The sequence below is a fragment of the Chaetura pelagica genome, unplaced genomic scaffold, assembly GCF_000747805.2.
Source record: "Chaetura pelagica isolate M959 unplaced genomic scaffold, ChaPel_1.0 scaffold3, whole genome shotgun sequence".
In the NCBI taxonomy this organism is placed as follows: Eukaryota; Metazoa; Chordata; class Aves; order Apodiformes; family Apodidae; genus Chaetura; species Chaetura pelagica.
The window spans coordinates 10,909,661-10,935,414 of NW_009952974.1; the positions used below are offsets into that span (position 1 = coordinate 10,909,661).

General features: G+C 37.4%; 1 protein-coding gene across 1 annotated transcript in view; it reads right to left on the reverse strand.

The window, feature by feature from the left end:
* Window positions 1-25,754, reverse strand: part of LRP2 (low density lipoprotein receptor-related protein 2) — a 109,960-nt gene that overhangs the window by 21,611 nt on the left and 62,595 nt on the right. Inside the window, exons 35-58 of the mRNA XM_009996130.1 lie at window positions 25,195-25,304; window positions 23,900-24,077; window positions 23,331-23,544; window positions 22,699-22,938; window positions 22,381-22,569; window positions 20,488-21,408; window positions 19,388-19,553; window positions 18,422-18,580; window positions 17,062-17,351; window positions 15,530-15,733; window positions 14,899-15,141; window positions 13,703-13,828; window positions 12,647-12,766; window positions 11,697-11,828; window positions 10,805-11,006; window positions 10,064-10,359; window positions 9,071-9,587; window positions 6,965-7,117; window positions 6,324-6,494; window positions 4,794-5,017; window positions 4,205-4,382; window positions 3,133-3,329; window positions 1,257-1,502; window positions 176-304 (exon numbers count right to left, since the gene is read on the reverse strand). Of these exons, the coding sequence (XP_009994432.1) occupies window positions 176-304; window positions 1,257-1,502; window positions 3,133-3,329; window positions 4,205-4,382; window positions 4,794-5,017; window positions 6,324-6,494; window positions 6,965-7,117; window positions 9,071-9,587; window positions 10,064-10,359; window positions 10,805-11,006; window positions 11,697-11,828; window positions 12,647-12,766; window positions 13,703-13,828; window positions 14,899-15,141; window positions 15,530-15,733; window positions 17,062-17,351; window positions 18,422-18,580; window positions 19,388-19,553; window positions 20,488-21,408; window positions 22,381-22,569; window positions 22,699-22,938; window positions 23,331-23,544; window positions 23,900-24,077; window positions 25,195-25,304 (5,605 nt within the window). The remainder of the gene's footprint in view (window positions 1-175; window positions 305-1,256; window positions 1,503-3,132; window positions 3,330-4,204; window positions 4,383-4,793; window positions 5,018-6,323; window positions 6,495-6,964; window positions 7,118-9,070; window positions 9,588-10,063; window positions 10,360-10,804; window positions 11,007-11,696; window positions 11,829-12,646; window positions 12,767-13,702; window positions 13,829-14,898; window positions 15,142-15,529; window positions 15,734-17,061; window positions 17,352-18,421; window positions 18,581-19,387; window positions 19,554-20,487; window positions 21,409-22,380; window positions 22,570-22,698; window positions 22,939-23,330; window positions 23,545-23,899; window positions 24,078-25,194; window positions 25,305-25,754) is intronic.

The window sequence follows — 25,754 nt, forward strand, 5'->3', positions numbered from 1 at the left end:
TAATTGCTGCACACAGAATTTTTCCTGAAGATAAATAACTATCAGAGTAACTAATTGATACAACACAAAATATGACTAGGTACATTATCACTGAAAACTTTCCGAAATCCAAGGTGTCTGTAAATTGAGTATTTCAGTTACAAAGTTATGTTGAAACAGCCTTCTCCAAACCTACCACAGCCTTGCTCATCACTGTTGTCCCTGCAGTCATCATTCCCATTGCACACTGCCCACAATGGTATGCAACGGTAGTTGGTTCTACAGCTGAATTGTGTGTGATTGTCACACCGATAGGCAGGGCCCACTGAAAAAGACATTCGTCAGTTAGCTGCATTAGTTGTATTACTCAGTCATTAAAATGTTCTCCTTGCTATTCCACCTCTCAAAATCTGCTATAATTTATAGTCAATTATTTCTACTAAAAAAGAGCTATCTGCTAACTTCTGTGTTATTAAAGAAAAAGCAATAAATATATCTCACTTTACTATCTTTTCCAATCTATGCTGCTTGTATTTTGCATATGCTACAAACTCATGACAGGTTCAAACAACATTCAGTATGTTTTTCCTTGAAATATTTAGAGCTGGTAACAGTAGTAATAGAAGCCACAAACTTGGATGCCAGAGGAACCAGCTTGTCCTCAGATGGCAAAACCAGGTCTCAACTTCTTCCAGATGGCCACTGACTCAAAGTGACATGCTGGAGCACACAGGAAAATCCTGCTCTTAAACATGGGCTAGACTGTGCTCTGCTCTAACTGTTCTTCTTGTAAGCTTTTGTTTTCAAATCATGTGCCTATTATCATAAAAAACTTCAGCTTCAAGAAATGAAACTATTTTTGTAAAAAGCCTGACATATGTCATGTTACAAAGTGGAATAAGGTAAAAATTGGTGAACTGGCATTCACCGCATTCACATAGGCAATGGATAAGCATATATCCATCCTTTTTGCAAAGTGTTTTTAGGGATCAAGCAAGGGATGCCACTAGCATCAAGCAAGTCAGAAAGAGATGCTGCCAGCTCTTGATAATCTGGCCATGATAAATAAATAAGCTTTTCTCCCCTTCAGGAATAAAAAGTAGTAAGTTATCCTATAGCCTGTGTGTTTTATAACACTCTTCACTACATGACTGAAATTAGCTTGCAGAAAATATTCAATTCCAAGAAATTTTCCATCTCAGGAAAATTAAGTAATGCAGTTTGTTCTGGTTTTGGTGCACTATAACGTAGGCAGCTTACTACAGCTGTGTGCTTACTGCATTCGTGGAATGGCTCATCAGAGTTATCACCACAATCATCATCCACATCACACTTCCAGGACTGTGGGATGCAGCGGCCATTGTCACATTTAAATTGGCCTGGGGGACAGGTTCTGCTGGCACAGTAAGTACTGTCTTCATCTGAGTTGTCACCACAGTCATCCTCTCTATCACACTGCCATGCTTCAGGGATACATCGTTTGTTGGCACACTGCCACTGATGAGTTTCACACTGGTGATTGGCTGAAAGAATACAAATTGGTTGTTAGGATACTGAAACTTACAGGAATGGTCTGTTGCTCTTACATCAATTGAGCAGTTATCACGTCTACAGCAAAAGTTACCAAAAAAAAGTAAAAAATAAAACGTCACATTTACTTGCTAAGTTAAGGCGCATATTTCTAATGTCATATGACACATATCCCAGGGGCATCTTCAGACAAGCTCACCAAAGTTCTACATTTTTCTAGGAGTGAGACAGATACTGTCTTCTCCCAAAACAAAGGGGTGTAAACCCAGCATTCAAACATGATTGAGGCAGGGGCTCCCAATCACTTTGCAGAGGAGCTAAGTGACATTGTGACTCTGGCCACACTACCAACTTAGATTTACTTTGCCTACTGAGTCTGTTTCTCTATGTATAAACATGTCAGAATACTTCACAGAAGATCATGCTAATAACAGCTGCATAACCTATAAAGGCTGAGCCTCTATTCCCAAAAGGCAAAGCACTGGATGCTGCTGTCAGCAGTACTGACAAACTGGGGGAGCTCTGAAGGCCTATAGAAATAGGAGTCAATAGTGATCTCTGCTTCCAGGCTTTGTATGTCTCACTAGACACCATCCTATTACTTTTTCATATATACTGCCAAACTGTTCAAGAAGAAACAGTGTATTATTATTTCCATACATTTTCCAGACAAAAGGATTCTATTCCTATACATGAGATGATGAGTAGAAGACTGAATTATATAGATCGAAACTGACTTTTATTCTACCCAGTTAAAACTGGTTACACATCATGCAGCTGCCACATTTCTATTTATTTAATATCCTCCTGTGCCACACTTAAGAGCTTAGCTATTTGAAACTCAGGTAAAATTGACATTTCATTTAATTCTGTCATTGTTAGAAACAATTTGCTAATGAAGGGCAATGAAACTATCAATTATACAACCAAGCTGCTTTCCCACATGCACACCTCCTCTTTAAGATACTAAGCTTGTAACTGCCAGAATTACATTATTTATTTAAAAAACACACACATATACACAAAAAAAAACAGCCCACAAAAAAACAAACAAACCCATACAACAAAACCTAAGAATGCTCTTTTTAAAATTAGGCACAAGTATGTGGAATAACATTAACATTACAAGCGTAATTTCTAGAATACTGCCATCACAAAACAGCTCTCCAAAACAAATCTTCCCACATGCACTGGATCTTGTGCAATGCAGAGGGTGAAATAATTTTGTCCTATCCTCTAGAATACAGGGAAAATTAGCATACCTGGTAGACTGACCTGGCCATTAGGAAGCCCTAGATTACTCATACTCACCATGGTTTTATCCTGAACAAAACAAAGTGGGTCCTGCTTCTAGTATTTTATACCTTAGATTGTAATTTACACCAGTGCAAATCTGTCTCAAAGGTATAGAAAATGTTTATGGTTTGATACAGTATATTTTTGCTCTCCTTTACTCTGCTTTTGCACTGAAGGAAATTGTTCTAAGCAGGTATAGGACTCAAGAAGACTGCATTTGTCTACCACACCTTTTCATCTGTAAAAAAGGGATTATGATTGTGAAATTAACATATAACTTACACATTTTAAACTGGCAGAACAATTAACTTTTTAGTTGCAACATACCACAAAGCACAGGTTCTTCATCTGATCTGTCATGGCAATCTGGCTGAGTATTGCACAAGAAATGTGGACTTGTGCAGTTCCCATCATTACACTGGAACTGACCAACAGCACAGTATCGGTGTGGACAGGTAGGAGGCTCATCAGAGCCATCTCGACAGTCCCTCTGTCCATCACACTTCCACCACACAGGAATACACCTAAAAAGAGGGAACAGTTTTTTCTTTGTTGAGGACGTCTCTACAGATACACAACCATCCTTTTACAGCACAAAAAACAGTCTTGTCTCAGTGTTATTTCTTGAAACTTGAGACATCTTCAATTTCATGTCTTCTATTTCATCTGTCAAATGCTAACAAAATTTGCCACAATACTGTCACCAGAAACAGATTATGTTGGTGGTTCTCTAGAAGGAAGTTCACTGCAAATTAAGAAGGACTTAATTTTCATGTATATTCATTGTAACCATATCTCATGTTTTTTTTAATTGTGGATTTTTTATGAGGTAACATTTCAATAATTCACCTGAACTTTACCATGAGAACTTCAACAGGGCCACCACCCAATAAGCACACCTGCCTCACAGGCTCCAGGGTGACACAGTATCAGTACAATGGCTCTTGTAACACTATCCTTCTTCCTCCACTGATGTTGCTTAAGAAAAAGGACTGTGGAGGCACAATCGCATAAGTGGCTTTTCTGGGCCGCTGGCAAACAATGTATTTAGCAGAAAAAGAGATATTGTAACAGATGTACAAAAATAAAATTAGGTCCCAGGTTTGTGAATTCAACTGAAGTGGTACGTGTTTTAACAACCCAAACTTTGTTACATTACCAATGTCATATATCATGACAAAAATAAAATAAATACTACTTAAACAATTAGTCTAGAAGCATTTTTCCAAAATGAAAGCCTGTCTGGTCCTGGCTTTGTATTTGGAAGCACACCAGAAGCTCATAGTGAGAGCAGAAGCAATCCCTAATTTCCTGCCCTTTTGAGGAGACTAAACTCTTAGGGATAAAATATATCCTTAAAAAGTCATTGGAAAAAATAGGTGGTGAGCAATGGACTTACCTTTCAGTGTTTGCACAGAGAAACTGGGTGCTAGAGCACACTGGAAGGCAGTGGGCTGTACTGCCCAACTGTACTATCATGAAGTTATCGGGACATTCACAGGAATAACCCTGACCACCAGCCTTTATTAGACAAAGATGGGAACAACCACCGTTGTTGGTCCCACAAGGATTATTAACTGGTAAAACAGAAGAATAAGTATTACCATACTTTGCAAATCCCAGGACACAAAGGTTTCAATCTACAACAGACACCCCCCCCCAATATTGTATTGAAAGCTCAAATGTAGCAAGATGAAAAACAAAACAGAAAAGTAGGCACTTAGGGAGAGAAACACATATGATTTCATACACAGGAAATGTATGCTATTAAGGCATGAAATTTCAGAAACTAATTTAAAATTATGCCTTTCCAGTCATTGCTATTCAAAGAAGACATGATTTATAAATGCAAAATAAAGGCCTACATTTACTCTGTGCATTTTATTCCCCTCGGCAAAGGCAAAAGCTGAGTGCGCTGAGGACCCTTTACAATTAGTCTCCAAATAAAAGCTAACCCACTAAATGCAAACCTAGTTCTGTTTTCTTACCAAATGGCTGTCGGTATGGATGGTAAACATGGATGTCAAATGGCCTGTGTGTGGTATTTACAAGAACAGTCCTGTCTGATCCATCATATTTATTTCCCTTTTCAACAGTTCTTGTGTTCCAGTCAGTCCAATATATCGTGTCTTCAAAAATTGTTATTGCAAATGGATGAGGCAAAGTCCCATCATATACTATGTGACGATGGTGTCCATCCAGGTCAGAGTACCTACACAAAGAAAAGTATGTGCAAAACATTCCAATAAATGCTAAAATATCTTCACATCTTTTTCTGTGTACACTTATGGTACTTCATTATTAGTGACCAGGATCATGCAATGTGGAACTGAAGCTTCTTTAGTCCCTAATGATAGAGCACTGTCCTCAGTAATTTAAATTTAAAAAATGCAGGAAAGTAAACCATTATTTTAGGCAAATAAATGGAATAGAGGAACATCCACCAAAATGTAAAGTCTTCCCACAGAAGCATATCAACTAGTCCAATGAAATTTTGCACATTTACTGCCTTACAGCAAGTTATTTTTGTTATACAGGAGACTAGCTTGCCTGAATCACCCAGACTGCTGATAATGGAACACTTTATTATAGGCTGCCTATATTCCTAAATTTTACATATCTTTCTGATTTAAAGCCTCCTCTGAAGAGATATCTTTAATAAGAGTTTAATTTTTACTGATTCAAAGCCCCCCTTGATGAGATAACTTTAATAAGATTTTAATTTTTACTATCACCTTGTTACAAGTGATTATTAAATACATGAGAGAAAAAGAGTAGAACAGTATGTATATAACTAATATATATATTTTTAAAAGACCATTTTAAGGCTTCAGCATAGAAAAAGCTGACAGAAGAATGAATGTAAATAAGAATAGGCCTAAAAATTAATCTAAATGTACATGTAAATACGAATACAAATAGAAATACCAACATAAAGATGAAGGATTGCTTTTGAAGTGTTTCAATACCTTGAGAACAACCAGAATGCTAGTTATTATTTTTTACTAATATTTAAGTGGAAATGTTCTATCACTAGAAGCAATTAACAGATTTTTCTTGATTAACAAAAACACACCATATGCTAACAGGAAATTTCATGTTGTACATGCAGAAAAATGTTCAGACATCTAATGATTTTTATACTACTTTATTAGCACATAACTAGTTTAGTTACAGCTTGACTCTTATCTATATGCAGAAACAAAAGAAGCAGAAAAAATAGTGATTTTGCTTTGGTTCTGGTTGTACACCTAGAAAACTTGCATATTTAGCAAAAACTAAGACTCTCTTCACTATAATTTTTGGACCAATTCCAGTAGGACTTAGGATGCAAATATAGGAACTAAGCTACTGTGCTATTTAGTGATTCCTATCTCTTACTACTCCAGACTTTCTGACTGGTTTCCTATAGAGTCAATCAGTAAAAATCTGTACAATGTTTACAGCATCTATAAATTCTATCCCTGCAACCTGAAATGAGCACTTTTAATTTGTTTTGCTCTTTTCTGTGTACGTACTCTATGTAATTTAGATGAGCATCTGCCCAGTAGAGCTTATCGTTGGTGTAATCTATCGTGAGTCCATTGGGCCACGCTATCTTTGTAGAGATAATCACTGTCTTCTCCTTGCCATCCATGCCCGCTCGTCCAATATAGGCTCGATCTGCCCAGTCTGTCCAGTAAACCTGTCTGTTAAAATAAATACTTATAGTTAGGGTTAAAGTAAAAACATACTGTAGTAGATACTAAAAGCCAACTGTCAAATCTAGTATTTCCTGCAACAGAACTAAAGCTGAGACTGAGGAAGACATAAAAAAGGTTAATGTATTTGTACTTTAATTGCTGCAGCAGACAGTTGATCACAATTATCTTTGAAGAATGCAGCTGGCAGCCCCACTGTCTGTCAAGCCATGAACACTTCTATCAATCTTTTTAGCCCTGCAAGCAAAACTTCCTTGTCCACATGGAAACAAATTCCACTTTCCATAATATTTGACAGCCCTGCATACATACCCATGAAGAACAAGTTATTGTTTTTCCTAAGCTGCAACTAAGAACTAATGTCATGCACATCTAAGTGCAAGCAGCCAAAATTTCTTTTCAGAGACAGTGCAAGAGCATTTGCAAAAGAAAGGAGAAGCACTCTTGAAATGTCATACCCGTATTTTGGATGAACAACAATTGCTCTGGGGTACTGAAAGCAGAAAGTGTTGTTGACATCTACACACCGATCCACCAGTTTTTTCCGGAATCTTCCATCAAGTTCAGAGACATAGAGACAATCTTTGTAGGCATCGACCCAGTACAGTTTTCTGAAACATTTTAGAGTTAATTTTTTTAACCTTATTTACTTTTTTTGGTATATTTTGCTTCACAAAATCTTAAATTTCACTTTTTTTTTTTCCCCCCTAGAAGCAATATAACCACTGTAATGGAAAAACACTCATCTGACATCTCTTCCACACTGTGCTTCAGACTGTCATTTTTACTCCTGCTGTTCCTGCAACCACTGTCATTGGTGCCGAAGTCAAACTTGCAGTTACTGACTTATTACTTGACTTATTACTGAACTTGCAGGTTCAGTAATAACATGCCATTCACTTATAAATCCCTAAACCTCCTTTCTCTTCTCTTCATTTCCTACCAACAATGACCAGCAAAGAGGAGAAGGAAAACAGACATGCAGTGCAATGCATTGTGACCAGGGCTTTAAAGTATTGGAGACAATCTTCATCTGTTCCATGCTGGCAACTCTGCTCTCTGACAGGTAGAACAGTTGCCAGGTTCTTCTTTGAAAATTTCTTAGAAGTTTGATGGCCTAATTTAAACTTCACCTAGAATTTTCTAACGTTTCTATTACTTTGCCTAAGAATTGCACACGATTATAATCAAAGAAACCATGCAAGCTGAAGCGATAATTTTAGAAAACCTCCAACAAAACAAAACATTTAATTTAATTACAACTACAGCAGGCTATTTTGAAATTGTCTGCACAAATTATCTGCTCCAGCATCCACAGGGTCATTCCAGAAATAGGCTGACAGATACAGTCTCTGTCTAAAACCACTCTAAGCAGTAGTACCATTTCACCAGAGAGGAGGAAAAGGAGTATTCGCCAACCTGTACCTCATGGCATACTCCAGTCCTCTCCCTGTGATCCAAGTGAGCAGGAAACTTTATCTACCATTGTATGGTTCTTCAGCCTTTCTGAAACACCTACACAAAAGCTAACTGAAGAACTAATGGTAGATTAAATAATTCAGAAAGTGCATTAGTTAATGGGGCAGTAGGACCACTTCAGCTAAACTTAGTATTTTCCTTCCTCACCTCTCCATGAATTATAATGCATTTGAGTCTGCTGGCAACATTAATTATCCTTAGGTTTGAAGACAAACTGGTTTAAAACCAAAAACTATTATATTGACATATTCCTATTAATACTCTCATGTAAGTTCCAAATGTGACTTTTTGAACCACTCATTATTTTGCAGAGTCTGATCCATGATATTTAAATTTTTCATACTGATAGTAGTGCTCACAGAAAGCAGAATGTGATGAAAGACAGTTTAAAAAACTGTCAGAGAGGGAACCACATAAGGACAGAGCTTCTGTGGGAGTAAATCCAACTTTTTGACACACAGCAGGCCATTATAGAAGTTACCTTAATGCAAAGTACTTTCCAATTACCTCACCCTTATACTGCCCTCCTTACAGCAAATGATGTGAATCATATGGTTTGAGTGTCAGTTAAAGAAAAAAAAGAAATACGCTCCTTGCATTGGTGGAGGAGATAAATTTCATTAATGTTTACTATTATTTACTTCATTGGAATCTTTTAACATGTTTATGCATTGAGTGAAGCCTGCATCCCAACTCCAACAACTACTAGTAAAGGAATAAAGAGCATATGCTCAGAATCCCTACCCCATAGCCACATGGAATATCCCACCTGTCTGCTTACCTACTCTGTTCATTAATGGTTTCCTAACAAGTTTTTCCCAAGGGTGATATGCACTACTTTATTGGCAAAAGCACCAGTCTGATATAACCTCTGTAAACCAGATGTGAGAGTAATTAAAGTATTACACAATGTATTAGATGCTGATAAACAATTTGAAAGCAGTTGTATAACTGCATCCACAATGCAAAACTATACCGGCATTTGTTGGGAGTTTCATATGAAGTGAAAGAAAAAACCCTAAGATTAACTACCTCACATATCATTTCCTCAGTAGCTCAGAAAGACAGAAAACGTGTTGTCTTACCTGCCAACCCAGTCAACAGCGATACCTTCCCCGTTGGGCACACCATCACTTATCACTGCCTCTTTGTTTGTTCCATTTAGGAACATGCGTTCAATGACCTTCCTCCCCACATCAATCCAGTACAACCTCTTTTCAACCCTGTCAAAGTCCAGTGCCACCACATTTCCCAGTCCTTGCAAAATGAGAGAGTAAGACTGGCCATCTGCTGTGAGATTTCTCAGATAGTAACGATTGCTAAAAATAAGGTATGGGGAGATATTACTATTTTGCCGGCAACTTTTTCCATCAGGCTCCCGGATATAGCCTGGAGCACACTTACAGATGTAGGAGCCAGCTGTGTTCTCACAAATCTGGCTACATACTGATGGAGTTTCATTGCACTCATCAATATCATCACAAGTCCGTTTATCAGACATAAGTTTGTATCCAGGATGACAAGAACAGTAGAAACTTGTCTGTGTGTCTGTACAGCCATGATCACATCCACTGATTGAAGGGTCACTGCATTCATTTACACCTGGGGAAGGAAAGGAGTTCTGTTCAAGGAAAATAGCACAGGCACTTCCCAATGTACTGTCTCTCTCTCTCTCCCTGCTACCCCCTGAAAACGTTGAATATGGATCTGGGCTGCTACAATAGAGGAGCAAGGAAAAGAATATCATCTACTATAAATTATTCTATTCCCTTTGACTTCTGTCACCAAACACATTGAGTGAAAATATACACTTATGAACTGTGTAATTTGGAAATGTAAGGGCAATATGTATAAAAACTACATATTTAGCTTCTATAACTAGCCAATTTTAATGGTTTGTTAAAATGGTATAATTTAATTATTTTTTTTTAAGTACATATAGACATTTCTTATAATTCTTCTTAGAGCCAACTATGGAACAGATATGACTGTAATTAAGCAATTGTCTTAATTTTATTTTTTTTAAACTGCCTAAGCATTTTCAATTCAATAAGACAGAGCAAATAATCTACACATACCACATCCTTTTTCATCACTATTATCTAAGCAATCATCCAATCGATTGCAGACTTTAACCATCTCAATGCAGTTTCCATTGTCACATTTAAAATTATGGGGAGAGCAGGTCGCTTCTGGTGTACTACAGAGGTGTTCCAGCTCATCAGATTCATCACCACAGTCATTATCACCATCACAGATGTAGGCCTTGGAAATGCAGCGCCCATTCTGACAAGTGAACTGGTGCTGTTGACATGGTTCATAGATGCATCCCCTTTCATCACTGCTGTCACCACAGTCATTCCGCCTGTCACATCTGACAAAAAATGAACATGTTTTTTTCAAATAGAAGAAAGGAATCACTATCTGTAAGGCAGATGGATAGAAACACACTCCTGATTTCCAAAGAAGGTCCGATACGACCCTGATTTCTGAAAGTCTTTTCCATATTATTATATACAGTCTGATCCTGCAAGTCCTGCTTGCTTGTATTCCCACATGCTGGACAGAATAATTCCAGGAGAGGTTACTAGGCACAATAGAAAGAATTAAAGGCCAATGGTGAGCACTAGGGATATTAACATTGAATTTCACAAGCGCTTTTATGTTAAAACTAATGCAAGCATGCAGAGCAGATAAATAGTTTTATTCAAATATGCAGATCTACTTAACAACTAAACAGTGGGAAATAAAGGTTGAATTAGCTCCTTCACTTTGAGGAAACATTGAGAATTTCTACAGCAGCTCAGGTAGTTACAAACCTGTATGTGTTTCGGATGCACAAGCCATTACTACAAGTAAACTCATTTTCCATGCAAGATCTCCGTGTGCAGTTCTGGTGTTCATCAAATGCATCACTACAGTCAGCATCACCATCACAGACCCATGCCCAAGGAATGCACCTCCTGAGTGGGGGTTGGTTGTTGATGCATTGGAACTCTGCTGCTGTGCAGTTGCGGTTTGCTGGAAGAGACATGCTCACTAGCACACCATGTTACACTCTGTGTGTGTGACACCCTCCCCCACCACACACACAGCCTGGATATCCACCCATAGTCCAAAACTGAGCCATGCTTGGATGCACATGCAGTAATAAATACCATTGCACCCTCTCATAAATGCATTCTCACTGATTTTCACTGAGCGTTGCTCTTCATGTAGGTTGAGTGGGAGCCAAAGCACTTTAGGTTTCCTGCGGCAATGCTGGCATGTGCAGAACTCTGGATCTTGTTGGATTCTCAGTAAAAGCTGTTCACATGTCTGGCCAGATTTTCTGGGAGCTGAACAAGTATTGGGCCTAGACTCTTTACCCCCTGGCTTGCTTCAAGGTATTCTGTGCTCCAGAGAACAAACAGAAGGAGCACCCTTGCAGTTAAAAAGGGCAAGGACTGCAAGCATGTTCAGCTGCTGTTAAAAGACTCAAGAAGCAGAATCAAGTTTGGTGAAGCTTTTTCTCTTTTTTCACTCTCAAAACAGTCATGTTTATTTTGCTCACTAATTTTTAAAGAAATTATGCCAAAACCATGTAGTTTCCCACACACTTTTATGGACAAAAATATTGGATGAGGAAGTTTGAGGGTTGGTTGCTTGCTTTCTGAAAAAAATTACTGCAAGACAAACAAAGTACAGTATCTATTTGCATATAACACCTACCGCAATTATGTCTTTGATCCTCATCACTCATATCCCCACAGTCATTATCACCATCACAGATCCATGTTGCTGGAATACATCTTCCATCATCACATCTGAACTGGTCACTTGAACAAGTCCGCACTTGGGACACTTAAAAATGAACACAGTCACTCTGCTTGTTAAACTAACCTGCACTGCCACAAAGGTCTGCTGAGGAAGGTATTTCAGGGAGAATCTTATGACAGTGAAATGTGAAATAGAAGTTTAAATGTAAGAGCTAAGGTATAAGCTATGGGATGTTTCTTAAGCTAAAGGTGCAACTCCAGCAATCTGCAAAGTGAGCTGTCAGCACTGCTTAAATCATAGAAGAATCTATTCTGCCTTGTGTTAAGCCGACTTTTACAGTGACAACAATTAATATGTTGTAATATCAATTCTCAGTGACTTCAGTTAGAACCTCCTCTTCCTCCCTGGAGATCACTCACTTCTTTTCACCACTGCTTCTTACCATAAGTTTCTATTTTACATACAGGATTTGCTTATTTTAATCTATGATGCTCTACCTCAGACTGTATCAATCATTTCTCTGCATCTCACAATTTTCCCCCAAATGCAGCACCGCAAGCACACTCCCTGTAGAGTCTGACATCCAAAACAGTATCAAAGTGCTGGCTACTTTTGATTACTTGATTTACCACCCTCACATCTTATAAAGAGACAGGAGGTTATACATTAACAATAATTGCTTTAAGAGCAATCAGTTGTGGCAATTAAAAGCCTTCATATTCTATACACAACTCTGAGTATCTGAGACCTGAATTCTTCAGTGACTCTGATCATTTATGGTCCATGAATAAACCTTAGAAGATACTTATTTTCCACCTAGTCTGGATTCAAGTTGCTGCCTACAACAGAAACTACTGATTTCCCATAAGCCGTGGTGCTGTAATTTCTGAAAATAAACTTACCACAAGAGGCAGGTTCATCAGAGCCATCAGCACAGTCTATGCCTTGATCACAGTACCAATGAGCAGGAATACAACGTCCAGATGTACAACGAAACTCATTATTTGTGCAAGTCAGTGAGACTGGAAGAAAAAGCCTATGTGTGACTTCTTTTTGTTACCTTTCTCTTCCCCTTTTTTGCCCTTCACCACCTTTTAATTCAAGTAATTCAGTGGTGCTGCTGGGTTAAACAGTAGAAGTGACAAAGCAGACCTTTCATGAGCAGCACAAGATTGACTATGTCTGTACATACAGCCACTTATATTTGACATGTAGCAGTGCACAGATAAAGAGTGGCCACTTCAGCCTAGGAAAATTGAACCAATAATTTTAGAAAAATCGTTACAAAGTTAATTCAAGCCAGGTACCTTTAGGAAAACCAGTGAAAACAAAAATAATCCATAACTGGTTATACGATAAATAAATCATTATCTGAAAAATATTCACTATATTTTACAAATTGATCCAAAACATTTTGTATGGGAAAAATACTACCTAGCTCCTACTTGACACAAATCTCTATGCTAGCAAATATAAGCAGGTTGGCAATAGAGGCTGATTGAAAACTAGACTCTTTCATGCACTAACTGGAAGATACAGTGACCAAAGAATCATATGCTAACTACATGTAACTACACGAAAGAGGTAAAAGAAATTGCATTTGAGACTATGCAATTTCACTAGAAGGAAAAATATCATAATATGCCAAAAAAGTCAATTAACTACAATACTTAAGTGCCAATTACCTTGTAAACCATAAAGGACACAGAACAGAATAAGCAAAAGCTATGATCCCTCAAATACTGTATAAAAATGCTGCAAAAAATTATTTTACTTTTTACTAGATAAAAGCATGATTTAGATAATTGAGAGCTAATAATACAATGTATATAACATACAATTCTTCAGTATTACAAGAGCAGGTATTTTGAGAACAGGTGGGAGTTATATGGGAGGTAAAGAGCAGTAGAATAAATTACTGAAGTCCAAAAAAATTAACCAATGCCCAGTTGACTTACCACAGTGAGTAGGACTCTCATCACTCATATCTCCACAGTCATTATCACCATCACACAAATATGTTCGAGGAATGCAAATATTTGTGCTTTGACATTTTGTAAAACCAGATTGGCAAGTGCGGTCCGCTTTAAGGAGAGAGAAAAAAAAAATAAATCAGAAGTTCTTCAGAGCTTTTTAAAATACCATCAAGCGGTATCTCATTGAAAAATACATAACATTGTTTAAAAGAGTCCTATGTCACTGACTTGTGAAAGTGCACACCAATTGCTCATGTTATACGGACACAATCAGACAATTGCTTTTATTGACAAAAATCCTGACAAAAACATGATCAAATAAATACATGCCAACAACACTTGAGGGTGAGGGAATGGAAATTGACATGTATTCTCACTGTAATGCCTGCATTTGCATCTGAATTAGCAGACCTACAAATGGCTAATAGCCCAGTAATTTCAAATACTCAGATTTGCTGAAAATAAAAAAATTGCCACAAATAATGTTTAAAAAAAACATGAATGTGCACACAAAAAGGTTAAAAAATAATACCAAAACTTCTCTAAAAACACTTCAATCAGTTTCACTAACTCTAGATATACATTTTTCACCAAAGAATGTAATTTTACTGCAGACATTATTAGTTTGATTAACTGCAATAGTAGTCAACATTGAACTAACTACAGTTTACACCTTAAGGGAAACAAACATAACTTGTAACTTTGAGAACTATAAGGAATGTAATTTTTAATTTAATAAACTGTGTCTGTATAAGAGTCACAATACACACTCCTAATGATTCAAACTAATATCATTAATACAGCATGACACAAAGTAAAAACTCAGTGTCAAACTCCAGGTTAATCCTGCAAAAATATAAACCCTGCATCCAATTAATCTGAAATAATCTTTTTGAAGTCCACAGGATTACTCACACGACCTAACACTGAGTACTGCATAAGCATTTGTTGCATCAAAGCAGACTATTTAAAGCAATAGTTATTACGTAATATCTTACGGTACTCCAGAATATATTTTAACAATTCTATTTGCTTTAAATAACACAAAGCAGAATCTGAATGTAAAGAAAGAATTCTTAACCACTTTGCTGATTTTGTCATAATTCATCACATGCAAAAACATTTGCTTCCTTGGACTAAAAACTCAAATGTGCGCTAGGTAATGAGGATAAACTTACGGCAATTTCTCTCATCTGATGTGCCATTATCGTAACAGTTGTTTACTCCATTGCAGACGTATTGGAGAGATATACACCTTCCATTGTTGCAGGTAAATTCTGTGTGGGAGTCACAAGTCCGGAACAAGCAACCAACTTCGTCACTGTTATCTCCACAGTCGTTGTAGTGATCACAGCGGTAATGATAGGGTACACATCGCCCGTTACTGCAGGTAAAAGCTGTTGGCTGACAAGTATGGAAAGCTGCAGGAAGTAAATATATATATGTAGAGACAGGTGGAGAAAATGTAATCTAACTTCTCAGACACAGTAACAAGTCAAATCACAATATTTTTACCTGCCAGGGCAAACACAGCTGCAAAACGGACTGCATGAAAAGCAAAATACGTATTTGGATTAAACAAAGTAGATTTTGATACATGATGAAAATTCAATACTATAGTGCTTTAGCTTTAGCTTTCTAGAGCAAATCAGTTGCTACTCAGGCCTCAAATCTGGGAGCAATCAAGGGATGGATTTCAAACTACAGCCACAAGATCCATGATCATAAAGCCATCAAAGTGACAGAAAATACAGTACAGGCAAGACAGAGTCTGCATCCCTTTTTCATGCAGTTATGTTAAATGCTTACCACACACACTTTCCAACTCATCACTGCCATCACCACAGTCATTGTCATTGTCACACTTCCATCGCTCGGAGATACACTGCCCATTAAGGCATGTGAAGAAACCAGTATCACACCTGGTACCATTATCCACAATACAGTGCTTGTTATTATTGGCTAAATACCAGCGACCTTCAGAGGGGCACTGACATTCTGCACCAGCTGGACCTGTATGAGTTTGACAGTTAAATATACATATTAAATAAAAAAAATAAATAGATAGATAAATAAATAAATAAAAGAGAGAGAGAGGAAAAAAAGGAAACAAATTTAACACTGATTATCTAGATAGAGTTCTGTACAATAATTTACAGCTGTAACACAAGAAAAGGCAACGAAATTCTCACAACTACTCTAAGATCTATCTGCTTAGATAAAAGTGTGGTGACTTAGACAGAATTTTATCTCCGTTAAGCATATGCAAATCCGTGAAAACCCACAAGAGTTATTTCAGAGTTCCCTACAGGAACTGAGGACAGAACTTGGGAGTATCTTAATTTTTGTGTGTTGTTCAAATAGTTTTTGGGTGGCAGCAATATGACATCTGATGCTTTAAAGTATCAGAGCCACACCAGCTAAGGCTCAAAATCAAAACAAGAGTTTTCAAAACTCCTTGCACTAGACTAACTGCTCTTCTCAAAATTAATGAAATATTTGAGATGGTTTCAGGCAAGATAGATTTTTAAAGGCATTTAAGATGCTAAAAGTAAAAGCGGGTGTTGAATGAGGTTTTCAAAGTCAAGGATCATAACTTCCAAAAATCCACAACACATTAATCAGTTCTGGAACTAGTATGCTTTACGGAGCATGCTGCCATTCTGGTTCCTTTACTATGAACTGTTGTAGCACTTTGACTCTCTCATGCACAAGATACAAGATACGATACATGCATCATTCAAGTCTCACCTTAGTATGCTGTTGATGATACAGAATGTATTTCTGGAGTCTGACACTCAAAAGGACATCTGCCTCACGATTTGTTTGTGCTACCTTCTCAGTAATTGTCCAACTTTTAAAATGAGGCAGTGGAAATGTTTCTTTTGGAAATTAATCATTAGCGAAAGACTTCATAATATAATTTGATAAAGAAATATAGACCATGAAGATTTTTTTACAGATGTGATAGAAAACATCTGTTCGGCACACAGTGTATCACTATGTATTGTTAAGGTCATCATATGCTGCAGAGCTCACTTCATGTCTCATCCAAGGGGAAATTAGAAATCAAAACCCCAGAAAAGAGTGTTTTGGTTTAAATTAGAGAAACCCATTATTTTTATTTGCGAGAATTCTCAGACAAAACCCTCAAGTGTAGGTAAAATGTTATGACCTTGAATGGCAATAATTTTGATTGCATTTATAAAAGAAAAATATATATTAAATATTTAAGAACACTAAGAAGTTTTTTGCTGTCCCCATGCGACTAAGACCATTATACTATGAACTCTAATACAGGCAACCCTAATAGCTTACAATTATCAAGCATAACAGTTTACCTGGTGCACAGATGTGACTGCAGCCACCATTGAACTGGTTGCAAGGATTGGTACACTTCTGCTGCTTACTTTTTGCCCAGACATGAATATCCATTGGTCTTTGCGGAAGATTTGTCATCATTACAATCTGATCTGAACCATCATACTTATTAGCTCGGTAAATGCTTCGTGTGCTCCAGTCTGTCCAATAGATGTGCTGATCAAACAGCGTCACTGCAAACGGGTACAGAGCAGTGCTAACAATCACCTCACGATTTGTACCACTAAGGGTGCATCTCTCAATCTTCTGCCTAAAATAACAAAGAAATGTTTACAACCTAAAAGAAAGAAGCCTTTCAACTTACATATAAAGCCATGTTCTAGTTAGTCTTGCAACTAGTATCCACCATGTCAATAACGTGCACTAATATGTAGGGTGCTGTTATGAGTTAACAATTACAAATTTTCCAATCTTTGGATTCAATAGTGATATAGAGCTGCAGCTCTGTAATACTGATAGAATAACATACTGTAAGTAATTTGGCTGAAGATTGAAATTTTAAACAATTATGCTTGAGAGAGCTAAAATTAATGTAAAACTTCATGAGAGAATAAACTTTTGTCATGGGTATGATGTTAATAACAGGAGAAAACCAGTAGTCCCATGAAACAGGACATATCATTTCAGCTTTATCCTCTGCAGATCCAAATTTACACTATCAGAAAATACAATAATGCATTTTCTACTATTTCTAACTCAAGGAGATAAGAGGGAAAGGCAGTTCTAATATATAATAACAATCACAAATATAACATCTAATAGCCACAAATATATAGCATATGGCAAGTATTTCTTCCTAGGTGATCTTCCAGTTCTGATTCTAACGTAGGAACAGTGTTTGCAATCAGAAACAAAATTCCAACAAACAAGACTTCAGGAAGCCCCAGAAAATCAAGCTCCAAGTTCTGCTGCATGTGAACCATTCTTCACTCACACAGACAGCACTACTGACCCACAATCACCTTATCACCTCTCACCCTTAATGACTATTTCAGCAAAAGTTGGCGGGGAAGCAGAAGACATGCTGAGGCCAGGAGATCCAATACCCACTGTTCATGCAAGGACATGATTTCTAAACATTGTTTATAAAATAAATGTTAGAGGTTTATTTTACCACACAGATTCCTGTCTGGGAAAAGCAGACCATATAAGAATAAACCTTGTGAGAAGATGAAGGATGTTCAAAAGTTATTTGCAATGAGGATAATAAAAGAAGGATTAACAAGTAATAGATGAGGTTATTCAAAGGAAGAGAAAGAGCTTGACAGGAGAACAAAATAATATAATAAATGCTGAAAATTATATGTTATCAACACATACAGATTGGCATCAGCCCAGTATAGCTGCTGTTCTTCATAGTCCAGGGTAAGCCCATTTGGCCATACCAAACTGGTGTTCACAATAGGTGTTCTGAAGTTTCCTCCAAGTGTAGCTCGTTCTATCTTTGCATTTGAACTCCAGTCAGTCCAATACATATAGCTGTAAATAACATGATTGCAAGGTTATGTTTTCAGCAAATAAAGCTCACAAAACTCTTATCTGTTCCAGGGTATTTCCACCCTGGTGTCTCTCAATGAAGTGTGCAGTGAAAAACTGGTGGAAAAGAACTTGCTCTATTTTGGCCCACATCAACAAGGGAATCCTCTAGCAGGGATCACTAGGCTCCACTGGAATGAACTTCAGAAAAGTTTTTCCAGCTCCTATGGGAATCCAGTAAGGTCAATTAATCTCTACCTTATCTTTCTTCATTTGAAATACAGTATAATACAGCAATGCCTCCAGCCGCTCAGGAAATGTTTTGATAGTGAAACAAGAATTCTTTTGAAACACTCAGGAAATACAACAGAAAAAGGGGAAGATCATATAAAATTCTGGAGATTTCTTGACAGCACCATGTTATTATCATGACATGATAATCTCAAAGAAATATTGGTTTCAACAAATGCCCTTTGTTTTTCTGCCTTGCACAGCAAATGGAGGATGGTCAGTTGCTTGACAAACACCTGCTTTGAATACCATTCTCACTAACCCCCACCAGTGCCTGGCTCCCACTCACACTAATTGGAGCTTTATCCAATATGCATTCATAAATACTTCAAAAATCTCAGAAGAAAATTCAAACCTTTGAGCCTGAGATGAGCTTAGAAAACTTAAAGTTAGATCTAGGAAGGTTATGTGCAGCTGGAACTTGGGGCTCAGAACAGGAAGTATCTGGCAGTCTTCGTTAAAGTTTAAACTGTCATTTCACCTGCAGTCAAAATAAAGCACACAAAGTGCAAGACATACCCTCTGCAGGGATCCAATACAATGGCTCTTGGGCGTGGAACCCGGGCAATCACTGTGCGGTTAGAGCCATCCAGAGCCATTGAGCTGATGGTCTGATTGAGGTATTCACTGTAGTAAACTCTGTTGTTGATCCAGTCAAAGGCTATGCCATCTGGAGTCCCAAGGTCTTAGACACATGCAAGCAAACACACACAACCACAAGTACAGTACAGTTTCCTGAGATACTGCAATACTCTTTGCAGACTATAATGTTGGAACACAAATGCCACTGGTAGCAGTGCCAATTCATACACCTAATAACCTGAAGGACTAATGCTTAGTCAGGAAGATGGAGTTAAGCTTTTTTCAGTGATGAGCAGTGATAGGACAAGGGGTAATGGATTCAAATTGGAGCATAGGAGGTTCAAGGTGAATATCAGAAAAAAAAAATTTACTGTGAGAGTGACAGAGCACTGGAACAGGCTGCCCAGAGAGGTTGTGGAGTCTCCTTCACTGGAGACATTCAAAACCCAACAGGACGCCTTCCTGTGTGATGTGCTCTAGGTGATCCTGCTCTGGCAGGGGGGTTGGATTAGATGATCTTTTGAGGTCCCTTCCAACCCCTAGGATTCTATGATTCTATGATTCTTAGTATTCCAGTAGTCCTGTGTATGTAATAGTGTTATGAAGGCCTTTTCCTCACACAGGCCTAAGTTCTGGTTGCTGTTCTCCAAGTAGCAGGAATAATTCCTCACTCCAAAATATTAATTTTCTCTATATAATTTAATTTATTACATAGTTTTCATAAATATATATATGTATTAATTTTTAAGTAGTTGTATGTTACCATTTCATTGTGATCGAGATGAAATAAGAATCTCAGGAGAGGAAGAAACTGATGAGAACAGTCAAGAGGAGCATTTCATCAAACGTCTGAACTAGACTGTGCTTTTGTCAAGACAGGTTGGACCAGATAATCCTTGAAGTCCCTTCCAACCTGGAATTCTATTATTCTAAATAGTCTACCTTAACCATTAGCATAAAAATACATACTGAGCTATCGCTAGGTGCTACAGTCAATTTTTTTTTTTCAATATCCAATTACTTTTCAGTGCACTTACCAGATGCAACTACTGTTGGAGAGCCAGTTCCTGAGGAAATGCTAACATAACTGATTCTTCCTGTCCCTGAAGCATAACTTTGTGTAAAATATATTCGGTTGTTTGTGCTGTCAAAATCCAGGGCCACTGCAGTTCTCAACACATTGATTGTGCGGAACGGAGGACTGTGATTTTCAGGGTCTAGGTGGATACTTCTGACGGCATTCTCAAGGGTAAAAATCAGGTAATCATCAGTTGAAATGGAACACCTCCTGCCATCACTACCTAGTGTTCCAAAGGCACAACCACATTTGGGTGCCTGTGTGTCAGGCAGGGCAAAACACAGATGAGAACAGCCTCCGTTGTTGTCCAAACAAGGATTGTTGTTGACATCAATAGGTGAACGTGACTGGAAATGACTGTTGTAAATGGTAACATCCCTTAGCCAATTGATGTTGTCTCGTATTACTGTTGGCTGATCAGTATTGCCCGGCTCCTTGCTGGCTTGGAAGACTTTTTTCAGGTTCCGATCCACCCAGATGATAGAATTTCCAAAGACAGTGATGCCGTAGGGAGTTGGATAGCGACTGCCGTAACGCACAATTTCAACATCACCACCACCAGGCTGAATTCTTGCGATCATATCCAAGGAATCATCCACCCAGTAAATGTAGCCATTGCTGTGATCTATGGCCAACCCACGAGGTGTGACGATGCCTTCAGACACAAGAGCTGTTCTGTTGGTGCAGTCAAGAAATGCACGTTCTATCTTTGGATTTTGTCCATAATCTGCCCAGAACAGATACCTGTTTTTTGGGTCAACTACTATGTGCCTTGGCATATCTATGGTAGTTTTAAGAAGAACACGGCGATAAGTTGTGTTTAAACGCAAAACTTCTATAAAAGTCTCTGTCAGGAATGCATTTGTGAAGTAAAGATTTCCTGCATTGAAAGAAGGGGGGGGAAACAAAAAAAACCCACCATCAACACCTGAGACACATGAGCTGATAAAATACTAAACTATAAAATTAATATCCACAAACAGCCTAGTAGCTGGAAGTATAAGGTGCTTGCCTACAATTTGAGGAATTAGAAGACACCCATCTAAGACTTTGCCTTGCCCTTCCATACTCTCACCATTTTACCTTTTACAGTGCACAGCTTCAAAATCCATGTTATGGCACAGCACTATATACAGTAACTAAATTATGTATATAGTAGGTGATTATTCTAAAACTCATCCCAGTGAGCCTACCAATCAACAGAATGTTTGCAAAGCATACGTGTATATATATACATATAAAATAAATATATTAATGGCAACAGTCACCTATTTAGAGTTGATGAACACTTGAATTAATTTCTAGTATGTTTAAATAGGAAGTGCAAGTGGGAAAATTAAAGTTCAAAGAGCAAGTATTCTTGCTTTCTTTACATTTCATTATAATTGTTGTCATTGGTTTAACTGCTGATTCTGAGCTAAACAGTGACATTTATAGAATTTGCCTGCAACAGACTGAGGGTAGATGAAAGGTCCTTCTTTCTTATCAACAATGTAATCAGAAAACTTTTGTGCACTCTTCATTGATACGTTTTCCACTATGGAAGTGCAGTGATATACCAGATAACAGCTACTTATGAATGCACAGATAAGAAAAGATACCTATGACAAATATCAGAAACTATCATGAGATAAAAGGTTCTATACATCTGCTCTGGTAAGCTTCTGTTTTTACATACATTTAAACATAAGAGCCATTCTTACTTCCTCTTGCTATAAAATCAGCCCATAGACACACAGGTTGGAACCATGGGACTTGCATTCACTGTATTTCCATTAGGATCCACCAATGCTAGTCTAAAAATTGTACAATCCCTAAAGAGTAACATTCTCCTAAATTCAACCAAGCTTACCTGCTACCCAATCAATTGCAATGCCACGGATCCCATTTCGTCCTATTCCATTTGTAACAACATTTCTAAAATAAGAACCATCAGGTTTAATTTTGCGAATTGCATTCCAAGAAGAAATTGTACTACTGAAGTCACACCAGTAAATGAAACCAGAAGGCATGTGAACATCCACATGCAGAGCATTTCGTCCTGAAACATTTTTAAAAAGTAATCATTATACTTTATATAAAATAACTTAATTAAAACATGTACTATGCAAAAAAAAATGCCAAAGTATTCAGCATGACAAGATTTTTACCTGCTACCATATCCACATACCTCTTCCTGCCAGTGGTACCATGGCTTCAGAGTGATCAGATGTTTCTAAACTAAATCCTTTAATTGCAGAAAGCATAGAAACAACCACAAATGAACTGTATGGGGAACAGGTTCTGTTATCAGGATTTAGCTGAAAGCCAGTAGCACAGGCACAGGAGAATAATCCACCAGGTAAGGGCAGGCAAAGTTGCTGGCAAACTCCAATATTATTACTGCAGCCATTTGAGGAACCAGCAGAATCTGTGAAAGACACACATGGCAAGCCATAAAAATCTGTATCATCACAAACCCCCAGACTTACAACCAAATTAAAATACTTGTATCGTATTCACAGTCAGCTGACAAAAAAAAATAATCTTAAACACTGTACACTTTAGCACATAAGCATTACCAATGGATTTGCTGGTTTCCCTTAATCTAAGATCAATGGAGCCAAATAAAATAAAACACCAATAGATACATTAACTGAGTTGTGAAACATGTCTTTACCAAAACCAGGTAAATGCTTCTAACATTTTTCCTGAAAGCCTTATCAAACCATTTGCTTTGAAAAAGCATGCATTCTGTCTCCAAGGGAAGTTAAATTTTTCACAAATTGGATATATTGAAATATGTCTTCAGCAAATACTTACTGTCTCTGTAATACACACGCAAGCACTTAAGCCTTGGGACATTATCTCTCAGTATTACTTTGTTTGCTCCAGTGGACTTGTCAACTCGTTCAATAACTTCATAATCTCGATCAGTATAGTACAGAAAGGTACCATACACAGCAATTCCCCATGGATGAGAGAGATGAACCACCAGAGTCACACGATTCGTACCATCCACATTGCCTTTCTCAATCTAAGAAATCAATTTAAAGCTTAATATTACATTTCGTGTAAGATAAATGTCACAGTACAAAATTAAAATGCAACACACGCTACTAACATCTCTTCATACATTAAAGCTTTATGTACAAGGTAGGAAGGAAAGGATCAGCAAGATGCCATTAATGATTTTTGGTTTTTCATTCAAATTAATTTATTTTTTTTAATGGTAACTAGTAACAACAGTCATTCTGATTTTGCTCAGTCCTGCAACTGCCAGTTACATGAGTAAACTAAAGTAACTGAACTAGTCATGCAAATGACAGATGAAGGGATAGATCGACAGGTAAAAAAAAAAAAATAATTTAAAAAAAAAATAAATCTCTTACCACTCCCGTGCTTGTGACAGCCCAGTACAACCTTTGTTCCTTAATGTCAATAGCAATGAACTCTACATGATCAAGGTTGCCAGTGAAGAGGGTTTGTATGCCTGATCCATCCATGTTTGCACTGGCAATCTTTGCTGGGACTCCACTATCAGTTCCTTGGTCTGTCCAGTACAGCTTCCTGTAACACACGTTATTACCATATCTGTTATTCAAAGCTGGTATCAGAGATCAATGGACCAGAGTCACTTTAGCATATGCTTAAATCCATCTTCCTCAGCCAAACACTTCAGCACATGCTGAACAGAGATCACTTTGGATCAGACCACAATCAAAAAGAGATCTTGTTTGAAAAACAGAGAAAAATGCTTGTTCTCTTGAAAAAGAGAAATGCCCATTTCTCTTCAGAAAGAGAACAATGCCTGTCAAATCATTTTTAGAAATTAATATGCTCCCCTGTATCACCCACAAGAGTACTTGGACTTAAACAAGAAAGCTGGAAAATAATAAGTCTGTTTCACAGATGGCTGCAACAACTCAGCAGTGATGTTTTGTTCCAATTTGTGATTAGAACTACAAGCTCAAAAAATCTTTATGAAACAGAATTCCATTATCTGGATCTGGAGCATATGTGCATTGTTCTGGACTCAGTAACTGAAAAAACACACAGGGCACATGGCAGCCACACTCCAACTAGGGACAAGTAGTCAGGCATCAATTTATCTGAAAGCCTGCCAAGTCACCAGCAGAACTGTCTCATTATTAATATGGTCCTATGGAATACTGTGATTTTGGGGAGGAAAAAAAGCATGATATTGCAATTTTGAGTACTCTGTTGGAAAAAGCAAATTACTGCTCTTTTTGGAGGAGAACATTAAAATTTTGTTTAGTGCTATGCTACTTAAAATATTACATTCTTCCTCTGTAGCTGTCTTTCTGCTACCTATGGCCTTAAGACAAACAGCATAAAATATTTATAATATCTTGTAAAGAAAAACTTTTTAAGTCTCTATTCTGGGTTCGCATTTTTCTGAGATTTTTTCACCTTCATAATATTCTAAGATCCTTTTTTAATTAAAAAAAAATAACATATGAGTAGATGGTAAATTAAGGAGAATGAATATTTACAGAACAATTTATGAAGCCACGTGATTATTTTCTAGGGCTTAAAAAGAGTAAATTCTGCACAAATGTGGGAAAAAATAAAACCAGGTCAAATCCAGGATGGAAGCTGAAGAACCTAAAAATTGTGGAGAATATATTAATGTGCAAAAGCAACAGCAATTTTGGAAATTTACCCTCTTGCTGGATCAACTGCCAAACCAATCGGTGTGCCAGCTCCCACAGAGGTGCCATCGTTGGTAATCAGTGTTTTCCTATACATCACATCACCATGCAGCTTCAGGACCTATGCAAACATTGAACTTATCAGAGCATTTAATACAGAACTTATGACAGGCTTTCAAATTAAAGGAATTAAGCCTAAATCCACAGGAAGCTGAAAATGCAGAAGACTCCCAATACAATGAAGAGAAAGCACACTGTTCTGTACTCTAACCACGTCCCTTCTCCAACATGCACCTCTTGAATAAACTGCTTGCAGCTCAGAACATGCATGTATTAGCAAGTAAGCATCATAGGTACAAAAATAATTTATCTTTCAGCTTCCACAATATCTTGAAAGTATTATAGGCTGAGCATGTTGATGAGATGTTGTTTTAAAAAGTAGTCCACTTAATTTGTTTAAATCTTCTGCCTTTTAATTAATAGTATGTATTTCTATTCTGGGACATGGACAATGATTAGGCTTATTTAAAGTCATTACTATATTATATATTACTTTTCTTTGGTTTCCCTA